The sequence below is a fragment of the Mastomys coucha genome, unplaced genomic scaffold (assembly GCF_008632895.1).
Source record: "Mastomys coucha isolate ucsf_1 unplaced genomic scaffold, UCSF_Mcou_1 pScaffold15, whole genome shotgun sequence".
NCBI classification, from domain to species: Eukaryota; Metazoa; Chordata; class Mammalia; order Rodentia; family Muridae; genus Mastomys; species Mastomys coucha.
This window is the reverse complement of record NW_022196897.1, coordinates 113,054,650-113,071,243: the sequence shown is the minus strand read 5'-3', so window position 1 is coordinate 113,071,243 and position 16,594 is coordinate 113,054,650. Positions and strand designations below refer to the sequence as shown.

Below are 16,594 nucleotides of genomic sequence, written 5' to 3'. Positions count from 1 at the left end.
GCTACGGAGCCCAAACCTGTCGGGCCGGTTTGTAGAGCCACACGGACGGAGAGAAGAAGGCTACAGAAGGATGCACGGCCTGCCCCGTGCTGGTCCGAACTGTCCGCCGCCCGAGCCCGTGCTACCCACCCGCCCGAACTCATGACGCGCACGCCGGGTCTCATGGTGTCCCTGCTGGGCCTGAGCCTGGGACTGGCCCTGAGCATGCCCGGAGCTGTGACAGCCGACTGTGGGTCCCTTGGGCGCGTGGAGCACCTGGCATTCGCTCCGGTGCCCAGGACACGAGAGCTGGCCCCTCTTATCCGCGCGTCGGGGCCCCTGAACTCCCTCTACGGCACCGTGCGACGATTCCTCTCCGTGGTTCAGCTTAACCCCTTCCCGGCAGGTGAGTGTCCCCTCCCCCCGCCCCCAACCCCCCAGCAGATCTCTGCAGGCACTGGGTCCCCAGCTAGCCTCTGTGCACTTCCTATCTACAGGCACTTGCAGGGTGAGGTTTCTGGTACTACACAGCCTTTTTCTTCCACCACACGTTCTTAGATTCCAGCAGCAGCTCCCCAGCCCTCTTGTTTGACCTTGGGCCAGCCTCTTTTCCTCTCTATGCGCAAATACATCATGATAAATCTGATTCATGGTGTCAGGATTCAGGAGGGCCCCCGAAGAGACCGAAGAAGGGGAAGGACTACCAGGCCAGTTGCAGGGTCTGGAAAGGTCTGCTTGAAGCCTTCGACCCACTGCCTCTCTCTCTTCTGCAGCATGACGAGGCCTGGCAAGATGTCACAGCCACATGACACTTACTTAGCTTGGCAGTGGAGAGAGGCTAGATTCAGGGGCGAGGAGGTGGCTGTCCCCAAACCCTCAGCTTGCTTCCTTTCCCCAGAGTTGATAAAGACCCTGCTGAACGACCCATCTTCTGTGAAGACAGATGAGGTGAGGAGGGAGTTCCAGGTGCTGGGGAGAGAGTTAAGGGTGAGCAGAAGGGACCGTGCCCGCTCAGTTCAGCCCACCTTGCTGAGTGTTTGCCAGAGTGGGGTCTTAGGCAACCTTTCCCCTCAAAGTGGGGTGGGCAGTGATCCCCAGTGTCTCTAGACCTGAGTCGCCTCATCTGTGCAATGGTGATTAGCAAGGATGCCATCGCCTCGGGGTGTCCCGTGTGGGTTCCCCGGGGTACACAGGCATTCTCTCCACTTCCGACTTCCACTGGAATAGGGGAGAGGCAGGGCGGCCCCCTCATGCCTCCCTGCCTTGCCCAGGTGGTTCGGTATGAGGCAGGCTACGTGGTGTGTGCTGTGATTGCTGGCCTCTACCTCCTGTTGGTGCCCATCACTGGGCTCTGCTTCTGTTGTTGTCGCTGGCGCCGGCGCTGTGGGGGCAGAGTGAAGACGGAGCACAAGGCCATGGCCTGTGAACGTGGCACCCTCATGACCTTCCTGCTGCTGACCACCCTGGTGCTGCTGTGAGAGGCTGCCTGGGTCCGGAGGGAGGACTGTGGCCCCGTGCTCCTGGGCACATAGCAAACCCTTTTCTCCTTGCCTCCCTCCCTGCAGGATTGGTATGGTCTGTGCTTTTGCTACTAACCAGCACACACACAGTCAGACACGGCCCAGTGTGAAAGCTGTCCCTGAGACCCTACTCAGCCTAAGAGGCCTGGTCTCTGATGTTCCTGAAGTGAGTACTATCCAAGCCCTCATCTGTGTGTGAGCGCCCAGCCTCAAGCCTGAGAACCTGCAAAGCAGAGAGGGTGTCCCTTCCCATGTGTACCTGACAGGCCCCTGGTGGAAAGCCCCTGAAGTACCCAGCTGTAAGATGGGACTGCTGAAGGAAGGGCAGGGGAGATGGCTAACTCCCCTGTGTTTGCTTAGGAGCTGCGGAACCTGGCTGCACAGTTCTCCGTGCCTCAGAAGCAAGTCTCAGAGGAGCTGGATGGTGAGAGTTACAGTTGGCCAACTCCAGGCCCCTCTGCCCTGGCCTGCCTTAGGGGAAACCTCGCAGCTCCCTTAGCCCCGGCTCCACCAGGGTATCTCTTCACAAAGAGGGATCTCCCTGTGCAGCAGCCGTATTACTGCAGGATGAGGAGGCCGACACCACCTTGCAGAGACCACGGCTCATGGGTGGCAATGGGGGTGGCCTCAGCTCCTGGGGGACCAACCCTGCCAAATGCCCTGTGTTGTCCAGGTGTTGGTGAGAAGCTTGGGAACATAATTCATAACCGACTCAAGGGCACAGTGTACCCGGTACTAGCCTCAGTGCACAGCCTGGGCCAGGGTGAGTTGGACCAGTGCCCTGTATGTGGTGGGTCCAGCAGGTGTCCTCTAGGAACCAATTCTCCCATCCCCCACCCCTGTATTTCATGTACTACCCCAGCTCCACCCAGGTCTTTCTCCTCCCATTATTCGAGAATCCTGCATGTGACATCCCTGCTTATCTCCTGGCCTCATGTGCCCAGCGGCAGTTTCCATTGTGCCTATAGACAGTTTATGTCCCTTTAGCCAGGAGGAGGGAGTGTGGGGCCTCTTTTTTCCTAGGTTCCTGAGAGCACCAGGAAAAGGAAAGATCCTCAGGCTGTGTGTAACTCTCTTAGCCCTGCAGGTCTCCGTAGACCACCTTCGAGCTCTGAACACCACCTCAGTGGAGCTGCAGGAGGGTCAGAGGCACCTGGAACTCCCTGTGCAGACACACCGGGAAAGCCTGCTCGCCCTGCTTCAGGAGAACTGGTGCACCGAGAACTGCAAAAGAGCGCTAAGCCGGGCCAGTGCTCTGCAGCTGGGTGCCGACTTTAGCCAGGTGCAGGCCCTGAACAAAGTCACTAGGACTTGGAAGAACTGGTCTAGCCTGCACCTTTGGAACCCTCTGGCTTCCTGGTGACCAGGCGACTTTCCTTTCTTGGGCTATGCCTTCCTTTCCAGAGCACCCAGGGCTGAAGTGAGCCGAAGCTTTCCATGTGCTGTACACTGAGCCCCAAGCTTCATGTGTATTAGCTTCTCAGGCTCTGCCTCCCACAGTGCTAGGGACTCTGTGGTCCCCATTTTACATTTGAGGATACTGAGGGTTCAGAGGCACCTCCTTCCTCCTCTAGAGAGTTTTCTCATGTCATAGACACTCCTTATTTCAGGTGCCCCCTGTGGATGATGTCCTGCATCGGTTGAAGGATGTCCCAAAAGCCAACTTCTCCAGCATGGTTGAGGAGGTACACCCTATTTCAGTTACCTGGGCTCTTGCTCCACCTACCTGGGAACTAACAAGGGAAAGGCCTCAGTTTCACTCTCTGGAAGAATCCAGCTAAGCTGGGCAGTGGTAGCTTTAATCCCAGCACTTGGGAAGCAGACACAGGCATATCTCTGAGTTCAAGGTCAGCCTGGTCTACAGACTGAGTTCCAGGACAGCCAGGGTCATACAGAGAAACCCTATCTTGAAAGACCAAAAAAAGGGACCTGATTAAATTGAGTCCACCCTCACCCTGTAGCAACCTGGGCTAGAGGCTCATGGTGCCAATCCTCACTGCACATAGTCAGATGGGAGAGGCTGATCTTCAGCTCAGAAAGAGTTGGGCTCCCATAAGGGACAAGGTCTTTGGGCCACGAGGGAACAGGTGCTTTGGCTGTACCCCAGAAGGCAGGCCTGCTCTCTGGGTGGAGTCAGCCAAAGCAGGGGTGGTACTTGTGAGTCAGAGCCTGGGCCTGGAGTTGGAGAATCCGTGAGTCAGCTGTGCTGGGAGGCTGGGAAGAAGGAAGCCAGACTAAGGCAGACGGAAGGTTGGAGTTGGACTGAGGGAGTAGAGCCGGCTGTTAGCATGGGATGGGTGCACAGTGAGAGGCTGAGAGCCAGGGCTGTCTAGGAAGTGGCTTTGAGGAGAAGAGGGTGGAGGAGTTTGTAACGTGGCATGTGTGGAAGACTTGAGTCAGGCAGGAGAAGCCATGTTTGCAAGGACAAGACCTCTTCCTTTGCTGGGAGTATTGAATAGCCGAACCCTCCCTCTGGACCTGTGACTTTGAGACCCCCAAGGTAAAATCCCAAACAGCAATAGACATAGCTTTGCTTGGTTCTGCAGGAGAATGCCACCTTCAATAACCTCCCGATCCTGGTTCAAATGCAGGCGGTCAGTGTGGTCAAAGGTGAGGCCCTGCTTAGGGACCTGGCTGGTTTCCTGGAATGCACCCCCAACACACCCCTTTGCAGAGAGAGGAGCTGGGCAGTGGTGGGCATGGCTGACTTCCCTGCCTGCTGGGTTTTCTGTGAGTCCCAGAGATTTGGCCCCGACTCCTGGGTGCCCCCTTTTTTTATCCTCTGAAACCCTATGGCTTTGGGCAGATGTGAAAAAGGCACTGGCTAAGGAACCTGAAGGGCTGAGGATGCTGGCCCAAGCGTTCCCAGGTTCAGAGGCAGCCTCCCGCTGGAGCCAGGCACTGGAGAGGCTGGAGCAGAGCAGCCGCCCCTACTTGCAGGAGGTGCAACAATATGAGACATACAGGTGGGTGGTGCTTTGAGCCTCCATCCGTCCATGGTCACTTCCAGCCTAACAAGCCAAGAAAACTAACCCCTATGGCTGCCATGTCTCACCAGGCTGTGTATGCCCAAATCTGAGCCTGCGGACCCTGCAAAAGCTATGAGACCCTAGCAAATGTTCGCACCCCTGCTTCTAAAGATCCAGTCTGGTACCCAGAGGCCTAGGTCCCAGGCCAGCCCTCCGGTACCAGATGGCTTCCTTCTCAGTGAGCCCCATACTCTCTCTGTGGCAGGTGGATTCTGGGATGTGTGCTGTGCTCTGCCATCTTGCTTGTGGTGATCTGTAACCTGCTGGGCCTCAGCCTAGGCATCTGGGGGTTGTTTGCCAGGGAGGACCCCAGCCACTCTGAAACCAAGGGCGAGGCTGGAGCCCGCTTCCTCATGGCGTAAGAAAGGGTTGGGGAGGGGAAAGGGGCCCCACTATTGGGTTGCCAGATTCCTCCTGGTACAGCTACAGGAGTGGAGTCTGCCACGTCAGGAGCATGAGCCCTGATGCTGACCTGGTCCCCACTCCTTGAGTGACTCTGGGCAAAGCAATGACCTCCCTGGGTCTCAGTGTCCTCCAAGAGGGTTGGGCTGAAGAAAGGAAAACAACACCAGTAATAACTGTAGTGCTCCCACCAAGCCCAGACACAGCCTGTGGGCAGCCCCAAAGGCAGCAAGGGCAGCAAAGGCAGAAACTGCTTGTCATCCTTAAACTCGATGGCCTTTAGGCCAGGGCTGCCACATACAATTGGCCAGGCTGTTCATACAAGGTACCTGGTCAAAGAGATTGGTGAGGAGTTGAAATCCACCCCACATTTTACTCTCCAGGCCTCATGACCTGGCATGGGGTTGTGCCAACTCACAAAGGCACTCTCTGTAAGTCAGTGGCACCAATCAAAGGGTCTTTACTGCTCAGCATCTTTAGAGTGTTATGGAGATGATAGTGACTACGTAGAAAGGCCGGGCCCTGGAGCAGGTCACTTCCCTAAGTTCAGATACAGCTCTCTGAACAAGCAGGTGTCCTTCCTCTAGGCTACTGTGGCAGCAGAACCCAACAGTAGGATGGGGGTGGATGGGTGAGGATGCCAAGGAGTTGCCAGGAGTACTGGGTTCTCCTTTGCCTAGGAGACATGCCTTGTTGCCAACTCGTGGTTTATGCTGGCCCTGGGACGTGGGTGGGGACTGGGTAGTCAGCTTCCACATCTCTTCAACCATGTCTCTCACCTCCAGAGGTGTGGCCTTCAGCTTCCTCTTCGCAGCCCCCCTCATTCTCCTCATCTTTGCCACTTTCCTGGTGGGTGGCAATGTGCAGACGCTGGTGTGCCGGAGCTGGGAGAGTGGAGAGCTGTATGAGGTGGGCCTGGGCCTGTTCCAGCTCGGAGGGAGCTGATGTGAGCTTGGGCCAAGAGACTGAGTCAGGAGGAAGTGGGAGCCAGAGGAGCAAGTGGAAGATGGGGACAGGAGGAAGGAGGATGGGGGGCAGATAGACACCAGTGAGCCCTGACCCAAAGGTGCTCCTCAGCAAGGACTCCAGGTGGTGACACCTACACCCCCACACACACCCTAATTCTAAATCTAGGAAAGATACTGTACTGAAGGTCCTGCTTGTGTCACTGCCAAAGATTCATGGGCAAAGTCCCCATCAGGAGTCAGGGCCTGAAGTCATTTGAATTAGAGAGCAAGTTTGGTTGGAGTAACGGGTGGCACTAAGCATTAGAGCAGCCTTGCCCCTCACCTCTCTGTGCTCCACTTCTTCCTGCCCGCCTGCAGTTCGCAGACACCCCAGGGAACTTGCCTCCATCCATGAATCTGTCCTACCTTCTTGGCCTAAAGAAGAACATCAGCGTCTTCCAGGCCTATCGGTGAGTTGCTGTCCTGGGACTGGGGCTAGGGTGGGGGAAGAGAAGAGAGGTGCAAAAGTGGATGTCTCCTTAGGGTGATGCCAACCCTACCTGCCATCCCCGGTGGCTCTTCATTGATGTGTATTTTTTTTCCACAGACAATGTAAGTCAGGGGCAGTACTCTGGAAGGTTCTACATCTCAATGATTCCTATGACCTGGATAAGCACCTGGATATCAAACAGGCAAGGAAATGTTTCAGAAGATTATACATCCCTTTCTTCTATTCTTCTGGGGCATTATCTCTGAACTAAAACAAACAAACAAGCAAACAACAACCAAAAAACAAAACTTTTATCAAGGTACCTAAGCCAGAGATCTGAGCAACCAACTCAGGGTCTGGCCAGGGCTTGAACTCTTGAACATTGACATATTCTAGGGGTATGGGTAGGTGTGTGAGTTGCTGGTTGCCACGGGCCTCTCTAAGCATGTGCTCCAGGGAAAGCTGAATACAGCACTGGTTATGGAAGGAGAGGACAAGTGACAGTGGAGGTGGGGGGGTCCTGACGGGGACAGGTACCATGTTCTAGCTGGGAGTGGTGTGGAAGTGTTCCTGTGCCAGTTGAGTGACACTGGTGAAAAGCTCTCTAGGACCCTTGTTGAGCCCTCAGAACCAGTAGGGGGCAGTTGCAGATTCTATCCCCCTAGTCTGACATCAGAGTTTCAGGCTGGCTGTTCTCCCAGGACTCAGTTGCTGGAGATGGTGCAGAAGTATGCATCGGTAGAAAGGAAGGGATGGAGAACTTGTCAATACTGACAAAGGAGCCTCAGAACCGGGGAGGGGGGATCTTTAGAATGTGGTTCTAAAGATAAATGAAACATGCCCTCTCTCCTCTCTCCATCCTTACGTAAAATGAGGAGAGAGCCTTGAGGAGCCATTCCTCTAAGCATGTCCTAGGAAACACCCCCTAACATACACAGACACAGAGACACACACAGAAACATAGACACACACATATACACACAGAGAGAGACACACACACAGACACACAGAGAGGCACACACACTCACAGACACACACATATACACAGAGACACACACACATACAGACACACACACAGAGACACAGACACACATATACACAGAGAGAGGCACACACACACAGACACACATATACACAGAGACACACACAAATAGACACACACACAGACACACAGAGAGACACAGACACACATATACACAGAGAGGCACACACACACACAGACACACATATACACAGAGAGAGACACACACACAGACACACAGAGAGACACAGACACACATATACACAGAGAGGCACACACACACAGAGACACACAACATATACACAGAGACACACACATACAGACACACACAGACACACACACAGAGACACAGACACACATATACACACACAGAGACACACACATACTGACACACACACAGGCACACAGAGACATACACACAGACACACACAGACACACACGCATATTCTGGCTAGCACTCTTGCTGTCCATACAAAGTCCACTCATTTTGATCCACCCAAGAAAACTCTTGGATTCATTTCTATCCCTAACTATAGGGTAACACAATCAAATAAGACCAGTCCCAACTCTGTGCCTTAAACCATAGCCAGGGATGTTTGCTTAATGTCAGCACTTTTCTCTCCTGTGTCTTTAACCAGAGACAGTTGCCCCTTGGCTGGAGGCTTTGTAACAGGGTCCTGGGTACTGTGAATCTCCAACCCTGCTGGCTGGAAGTTATCTCGGCCTTAAGTGATTTCTGCCCCAGAGAAGAAGAGTCCAGCTTTCAGAAAAGTACAGACCAATGAGGCTTCTGGTTCTGAGGGACCAGGAAGTTTTTTGAGGTTCATGGTAATATTAAATGTGACCTTGAAAAAAACATCAGAAAAGACACCAAAAGGCCAATTAGCACAAAACAGATAGATAAAATGTGCCCCACCCCTGTCAAAGACAGCTGAGGAGCCCTCTCCCTAGAGGAAAGTTACCTAGTAAGATGGGGAGAGGTGGCCAGAGATGGGCTGCCTTGTCTGATATTGAAGCTGAATGTCATGACCACAAGAGAGGCAAATGCCAGATGTCTTTCCTGGAAATATGGATATGTTCATTCATTCATTCACTCACTCACTCACTCACAAATCTACAAACTTGTATCTCACCTACCACTGGACAGACTATGCTGTAGATGAGAGTGTCTCAGAGTAGAATGGTCAAAGTCCCCTAAGCTGATGAGCTTGGATTAATAAGTCCAGGAATAAGTGATCTTAGAGTAGTAGATTCTGTGGAGACCTTCCTACAGAGGATGTGATGAAGTAGTTCCAGAAACCTATTTTGCATCAGCTGTCCAGAGAAAGTCTGTGCCGCAGCCCAGTTACCACATGGTCCCTCGAAGCAGGTTGGGACTATGAGTAGAAGTCTCTTGGGAGCCTGTGATGTTGTGTCCATAGTGGGAGCCCGGGAGATGTAGGTAATGGCCCTTAAGCCAAGCAACCAAGCTCAACAATGCACCTCATCCTGTCCCCTCCCCCAGTATACCCACAAGATTCAGCAGGAGCTTCAGAGCTTCCAAGTCGATTTGAAGGAGCTAGACCTGTTGAGCCCCTCTGCCCGCGAGGACCTGGAGGCTTTGCAGAGTAGCGGGCTGGAGAAAATCCACTACAGAGACTTCCTTGTGCAGGTCAGTGAGGGGGACATCTGGTGCCCCAGAAGCATGTGACACCCTGTGAAAGGGACATTCTGGGTGTGTTTTGCATCTCTCCACTCTCTCCACTCCTGGGGCCTTTTCCTGTTAAGGACCTCCACGACCTTCCCCGGTCCCTCAAGCAAGGGCATGTGTCGCTGTTCATGGTCCTGAACGCACCGCACCAAGAACTTGTGTCACACTGACTTTTTTTTTTTCTTTTCCCCACATATATGGGTGTTTTGCCTGCATGTGTCTGTGCACCACATGTATGCAGTGTCTGGGGAAACAAGAAGAGGAAAGCTGATACCGTGGAACTAAAGTTTCAGATAATTGTGAGCCACCATGTGGTTGCTGGAAATCCAACTGGGGCTTCTGGAAGAGCAGCCAGTGCTTTTAACCAAGTCAACTCTACAGTTGAGCAATGACTTTCTTCCAGTCATTTCAGAGGGCACCTTGTTTTTGTTTTTGGTTTTTGTTTGTTTGTTTGTTTGTTTTTTTCGAGACAGGGTTTCTTTGTATAGCCCTGGCTGTCCTGAAACTCACTCTGTAGACCAGGCTGGCCTCGAACTCAGAAATCCACCTGCCTCTGCCTCCCAAGTGCTGGGATGAAAGGCGTGCGCCACCACTGCCCGGCTTTGTTTTGTTTTTTATTCCATTGAAAACTCTGAAATACCTCACAGCTTCAGTTCAAACTCAAGATGGCTCCTCATAATGAACTTACAGGGGCTGGGGATATGGCTCAGTTAGTAAAGCTCTTGTCTATCACGTGTAGAGCCCTGGGTTCTGCATAAAGCCTGATGTGGTAACACATGGTTAAATCCCAGTGCTTGAGAGGTAGAAAGAGGAGAATGTGCAAGTTTGAGTTCAGCCTAGGCTGTATGAGACCTTCCCTGAGATAACAGAGAGAGCAATGGTGGTGGTGGAAATGAACGAGTGTGGTTGGTACCGGGCACATTTGACGAGTCTAGAAGCTCAGAGGCTGAGGATAACTGGGGACATCCGGGTTCAGCCTTCTTGGTGTCTCCTGTCTTTCCTCAGATCCAGAAGCCCGTGGTGAAGACTGACATGTGGCAGCTTGCTCAGGAGCTGGAAGGACTGGCCCAGGCCCAAGTAAGAAGGGAGCAAAGACCCTTTAACCAGACAGACATCTAGAAGATCTGGGCATGAGGAGCTAGGAATGCTGGGATTGGAGAGGGGCAGGGACAGAGGCTGGGGCCTGAAGGCCTCACACATGGGGCTGAGGCTTTTTACCCTGCTGTTGGGCTTAAAGCTCTGCACCTTCAGTTCCCATTCAGGCCTTGCTGCCAATTTTGTGTGGCCTTGGGCAGGCCATTTCAGATCTCCGTCTCTCCATCTGAAGACTGTCCCAGTCTCAGGTCAGATGAAGTGTCTAGGCTAACCTCACACAGCTGGGCCAGCCTCAGAGTCTGCTAGGATAGGTGTTGTGAGGACCCCAAATGGACATGTGCACTCAGTATTTACAGATATCCCACGTTCCTGAAGTTCCCTTTCAGGTATCTTGTCTCTGGGAAGAGCAGAGAACACTGCCCAGTTTTAGCAGTGGGATCTACAGCTTATATTTAGAGCATCCAGCTTGTGGCCAGCCTAGAACAGGGAAAGGCTGAGCTTGGGCATTTTCTGTCTCAGACCAACACTTTTCGCATCCCTTTAATAAATCCCCTTGAAGAGCTGTTCTTCCTATTGGGGTGGGACCCATTGTGATCCCTTTGTCTACCCTCAGAATGATTCTTTACTGAAAGAGCGGCTACAGCGGCAGGCCAGAGAACTTCGAAGCCTCTACCAGGATCAGGTTGTCCCCCAGGAGAGCCTTGTGGTAAGCTCTGCAGGATTCTGAGGCCTGAGGAAGAGGAAGGATGGAGAGAGGGCAGTGAATGAGGGAAGGGACAACCACATTCTCCATTTCTTGCCTCTGAATTCTTGCCTGTAACAGCCCTGATTCTTCCTCCACAGACCAAGCTCAACCTCAGTGTCAGGACCTTGGAGTCCTTGGCCCCAAATCTGCAGGTGGCTAATGGGGGCTAGGGGGAGAAGGGGAGGCTCAGAACAGGTGGGCAATAGAGGAAAATAGGATGGCTGCTTTGAGATCTCTGTTGTTTTGCCCCATTAGAAGGTGAAGGGGGCGGAGTCAGATCATTGAGGATTCCTTTCTTTGGCCTCTGGGTTCTAGAGACTGCCCCTCCTCCCTTAAGGTGGTGTGTGGTATAATGTAGGATGGATGGTGAGTGGAGAGATGGATGGCTGAGCCGGGCTCTCATCTCCTGCAGGTGAATACCTCAGACTTTCTTGACAGTGTCGGCCATCTAAAAGGAGAGCTGCCTGAGCAGCTCAACCACATCCTGAGGAATGTAAGTTGAGGGCAGGGTATGCCCTCTAAGCCAAACATTATGTGTCTACCCCAGGCTTCTTCAGCTCATCCTCACTGTGGCTCCCATGCTTGTCCTGATGATTCTGGATATGCAGAGCTGTGGAGAGGTAGGACCCTTGCCAATCCAGGGCTTCTCTCTTTCCTGCAGGCCACTGAGTGTTTCCTGACCAGGGAAATGGGCTACTTCTCTCAGTATGTAACCTGGGTGAAAGAAGAGGTAAGTGAGCATACAGATCTCTGCCTGAGCCTCAAAGCATACCCAGCCCAGTGGACAAGCCGTGGAGTCCTTCTGAGGTACCCTAGGTCTTTGGGATTGGACCCAAACTCCCAAACCTGCCATCTGCACTCTTGCTCACATAGTATATGCTGTCTACTCCACTTCTACCCCCAGCCACTTTGTGAGAGCCAAATATGGACTAGGTTGGTCATAGCTTTCTAGAATATTTCATCTACACCTTGCCCCCATGCCTCTTCATGGACAGGTCCCTTGCCCTGCTTCTTTAAGGCCAGCCATCAAAGCCCACCTCCTCCTGCACACCCCGTGGGCCACAGCTTCTGGAAAGGCTTCGCAAGGGGTTGACTTACCTTGAGCATCTGTGTATGTATGTGCACATGCCTGTGAAGTCAGGCATCTGTGTACCTCTCTAGTGAGAATGGCTTAAAGCCATGGTGGGGGACATGAGGAGACTTACATATAGGCTGGCGAGTAGCTGCAAAGGGGGAGAGCTGAGCAGGAAGCTTAGTGTCCCCAACCTTCCTGTGGGCCTATGACCATTATGTCTGTGTGTGCGCCCACTACTCTATGTGTAAGTGTGAGAATACGGGGTACACATCTGTAGGTCCAGTGTCTTCACATCTCCCTGCCTCATGTTGGCACGACAGGTGACTCAGCGTATCGCCACCTGCCAGCCCCTCTCTACAGCCCTGGACAATGGTCATGTGATCCTGTGTGACATGATGGCCGACCCCTGGGTGAGTGTCCCCAACCCACCATGGATACAGAGCAAATGGAAGGGGGCAGGAGGAGGGCATGAGCCCAGGCATGTGGAGTCAGGGCAGGGCCTCTGGGCACAGGGCTGGTGGGAAAGCGCCAAGCCCAGCTCAGGGAGCTGACCTTATGGCTCCTGTCCAGAACGCCTTCTGGTTCTGCCTGGGGTGGTGCACCTTCTTCCTCATCCCCAGCATCATCTTCGCTGTCAAGACCTCCAAATACTTCCGTCCTATCCGGAAACGCCTCAGGTGAGGGGCCGCCAGAATCACAGTGGGATCAGGTGTCCAGGAATTCTTTACAGCCGTTGGGCTACACCCTGCCCAGAAACCTCCCCGGCAGAGAGAGCTTTTGGCCCAACTTTAAGGAGTGTTGGGGCCTAAAAGTTCCCACATAAGCCTGCCATGTATCTTTCTTGCTGAGACACATCCACTTGGGGGAATAGCTTGGGACTTCTCATCCTCTGGAGGATTCCTGAGGCAGGGACATCAGAGCTCCAGGTGTCCCTATGTTAAGGTTGAGTGCCTGTGCTAGGGACTCACTTTAGTTCTGTGATGTCACAGCTCCACCAGCTCTGAAGAGACACAACTTTTCCACATCCCCAGGGTCACCTCTCTGAAGCTATAAAGCCCTACCGGTGAGTTCCACCCCTCCATGATCCCTCGTGCCTGAGCTGAGGGCTGAGATTGGGGTTTTCAACTTACAGGAGGGCAGGAAGGCTTGGGGGCTCTGTCTGAGTATGGATGGGACCCATCCCCCACCACCACCTGTTTCCTTTTTAATTTATAACAGGGCAAGGTGATCCCTGGGGACTTCCTGTCCTTCTTCCTTGTCTCAGCCTGGACCAGAAGACATCTGTAACCTCTGTCCCAGAGCCCAGGCTGGCCTCTAGTGCTGGGCTGCCCCCTCTTCTTCTCTAGCTTACCCACTTCCACGTTTGCACTCTTTCTCCTTATGACCCAAATCACTCTCAGTCTTTACTGAACTACAGAGATAACAGGTTCTTCTGCGTGTCTAGCCTTGTCCTCCTTGCTGTGGTATCTCAGCAATGGGAAAGGCCTCTTCACCACCTATAGGGGTTCTTTCTTCAGCCTTTATATGGGGCACAGCCCCCTCCATTTGCCCCATTTCTTTCTCCCCTCTCCTATCTAAGCTTCTTTCCCCTTGTCTAAGTTTGGTTCCCCCACCTGCTCTGACATCCTTTTTGTTCCCTCCCCAGCCCGTTGCTTGCTCCCTCCATGGAGGTCCTGCCTCCCCTCATCCCCCCACCTTGTCCCCTCTACTTTGTCCTTACTGCCACCTTGCTGGCTCCTAGGCCTCCCTGCACAGAACAAACATCATGGTTGAGGTCATGACTTCTGAGCTGTCTGCCGCTCTCTTCTGGATCTCCTGTTCTCAGTGGGGCAAGACAGGCCTGTCTGAGGGCTGAGCTGTCTTGTTTGCGTCCTGGGTTAGAAACACCAGTGCTGGCTATATCTTCACTCTGAGCATTGGCTCCTAAGAGAGAACCAGGCCTCTCTAGGGCGCCCCCTTTGCCTCACAAGCAGTAGCATGGGTGGTCCCACTGTCTTCCCAGGATGGATCTGGTGGTAAGAACAGTGTCTTGCACTTCTCCTGCCATCCTGCACATAGGGTCTGGGATTATCCCTCATTTATCTCTGTATGGCCCCTATGTGCTGGGCATTGGGTCCAGAAAGGACGAAGAAAAGAGAGACAATATGAACCAATCTCTGCTCCAGTAGCAGGTTCTCACTTTCCCATGCTTTGGTTCTGGGTCCCCGAGGCTGGGTCTCTAAGGCAAAAGCTCAGCATTTGTGGGAAGAATTCCAAGGCCTTTCTAACTGCAGGTGTCCTGGGACTGCTGTAGCAATTCAGTGGGAGGAACAGAGCCTACCTTAGCCGTGTGATTCACAGCCTAGTTATAATGCTGCTAGCTGGGGCACCTCAAACATATTACATAGGTCCCCCAAACCCCTCGATTTTTTTATTATAAAATAGAGAGGCCCCTTGGCGCCTATGTGTAGGGTTGTAAAGTCAAATGTGGTGATGGGGGGAAATCCTTGATAGGCCTGGTGCTGGACGAGTACAGTTCATGCAGCCTGGGAGTTGAGAGCCAGGCTGAGGGCAGAGCCAGGGTCTGTTGTAAAGAGAGTGAGTGCCCTTTGTGGTGGTATTCCTCCCTATCTCTGGGCATGTTGATGTGGAATTGCATTATGTTATGAATGTACAAGCACCAATTTTGCTGCTCGGACTAAGGATGGTGGTACCCAATGTACGGATGTACAAAGATGCCAGCAAACACACTCTCAGACAGGCATCCTGGGATGTGCTTTCTCCCCCCGAGAGGTTGGAAGTTTTTGTTTTGCTGTTTGTTTTCAGTTGTTACTTGTTTGTTAACTTGGGGGTGAGGGAAGTGACACCCTGTATTTTTTTAAACACAACTGATTGGATTTAAACAAATGAAATAAAAGCAATGAAAAATCATTTCCAGTTCTCTGTCAGAGTTGCTCATCTGATCTACCATATACCTGAGCACATTTAAACAAAGCGACTTTAAACTTGATTCTCTTGGGTAGATGGGAATCCCTGGTGATCTGCTCCTAGTGACTGTTGTATCCCTTGGGTAGATGGGAATCCCTGGTGATCCGCTCCTAGTGACTGTTGTATCCCTTGGGTAGATGGGAATCCCTGGTGATCCGCTCCTAGTGGCTGTTGGATCCCTTGCTCCGCTCCTAGTGGCTGTTGGATCCCTTGCTTTTCTTAGTTTCATCTTGCCTCTCCTGTATGGTAGGGCTGCTTGAACGTTGGCACTCTTGTATCTGAAAATCTGTCAGAATAGTTGGAGGCCTTGGACTACAGCGTCTTCCCTGGGATGGTGTACACATCCAGCGGTGGCAGAAGACGCAGCAAACAGGGTCACCTTAATCCTTTGGCAGGGACCAAATATCTCAAAGTTCCCTGGAAAGTAGGTCAGTGCCAAGACATCACATTCCTAGGGTGAAGCCCACCCCAAAGCATGGAGAAATCGCACCTCTCTTTAGTGGGCTTGGCTTTGAACCAGGTGTTAGTAAAAGCTCTGTTCAACATCTTCTGGAATAAGAACACAGTCACCATTCCCACCATGCCTGGTTTTTTGTTGGTTTTTTTTTTTTGTTTTTGTTTGTTTGTTTGTTTTTGTTTGTTTTTGTTTATTTGTTTGTTTTGTGGTGCTGGGATTCAAACCCAGGACTTCATTCACATTAAGCAAGCATTTATCAAATGAGCTACATCTCCCTTCTAGCTCTGTGGTTCTCTACAGGCTGGTTTGCTCTCTGCAGCTTATATACATATACATATACATATACATATACATATACATATACATATACATATACATATACAATATTTCAAATACTTAAAAGGCACATACATCACACATTCTCTTTTATAAGTAGTGTCTAACTGGAAGTTATTTCTCAAGCTTAGCACCCAGAAACCTTGTCACTGCTGTGGGACACTAGTTTGGAGAAGGGGTTGTTAGGAGACATCCAGAGAAGGAGTGGCGCTGGCAGTTGACAAAGAGATAGATGTAGCTATAGAGGGAAACATGGCTACTTCCCTGGTTTAAGATGCTGAGTGGTACCTGGCTCGAGCTGCTTCGTATAGAGACCGAAACCCTCACACTAGTTTTTATCTGCCGCGGCCACATTCTCTAAGGAGGTCAAGTTGTTATCTGGTTGAACCTGATGAAGCCCCAGGAAGTTACCTGGCTGCTTCAGGGTCATCTAAGTTAGTTCCAGGTCCTCTGGTCCTGACCCTGGATGTGTTCTCCTGGATTCTCGGCAGATCTCCATCTCCTGTGAACACATGGGAGGGAGGGCCTGTCTCCAGGGAGGTTTGAGTCAGATGTCCTTTGATGTCTCTGTAGCAGGAGGGATGGCAGGTTGGGGGCCCTAGGAGTTCTGCCAGATGCTCCACCTGGCCACTCAGCACAAAGCCCTGTGGCAGATTCTGCCAAAGGAGTGCCATGTGGGTTAGGGCATCTGAGGATCTAGGTGAACAGGTCTGAGCAGCTCAGGGTACAAAGCGAGGGCCACACAGGTTGGGGTGCAGCAGAGTGAGCAAACATTCATTCACTGAGCTAAGACTGTAAACCAGGAAGCTGCTAGGCACTATGAATTAGCCAAGAAAGAGGC

At 52.3% G+C, this 16,594-nt stretch overlaps 1 protein-coding gene across 1 annotated transcript; it reads left to right on the top strand.

The window, feature by feature from the left end:
• Prom2 (prominin 2) lies at positions 1 to 14,903 on the top strand. The gene is made up of 24 exons (XM_031371828.1): positions 1 to 385; positions 878 to 927; positions 1,251 to 1,453; positions 1,545 to 1,665; positions 1,860 to 1,923; positions 2,173 to 2,262; positions 2,579 to 2,781; positions 3,110 to 3,184; positions 4,046 to 4,109; positions 4,306 to 4,465; positions 4,734 to 4,886; positions 5,716 to 5,839; positions 6,256 to 6,347; positions 6,485 to 6,569; positions 8,893 to 9,039; positions 10,084 to 10,155; positions 10,787 to 10,879; positions 11,017 to 11,070; positions 11,331 to 11,411; positions 11,580 to 11,648; positions 12,314 to 12,403; positions 12,564 to 12,670; positions 12,983 to 13,056; positions 13,212 to 14,903. The coding sequence occupies exons 1-23, from the start codon at positions 142 to 144 to the stop codon at positions 13,044 to 13,046; spliced, it is 2,505 nt and encodes an 834-aa protein (XP_031227688.1). The 5' UTR covers positions 1 to 141; the 3' UTR covers positions 13,047 to 13,056; positions 13,212 to 14,903.
• Positions 14,904 to 16,594: the final 1,691 nt, after the last annotated feature.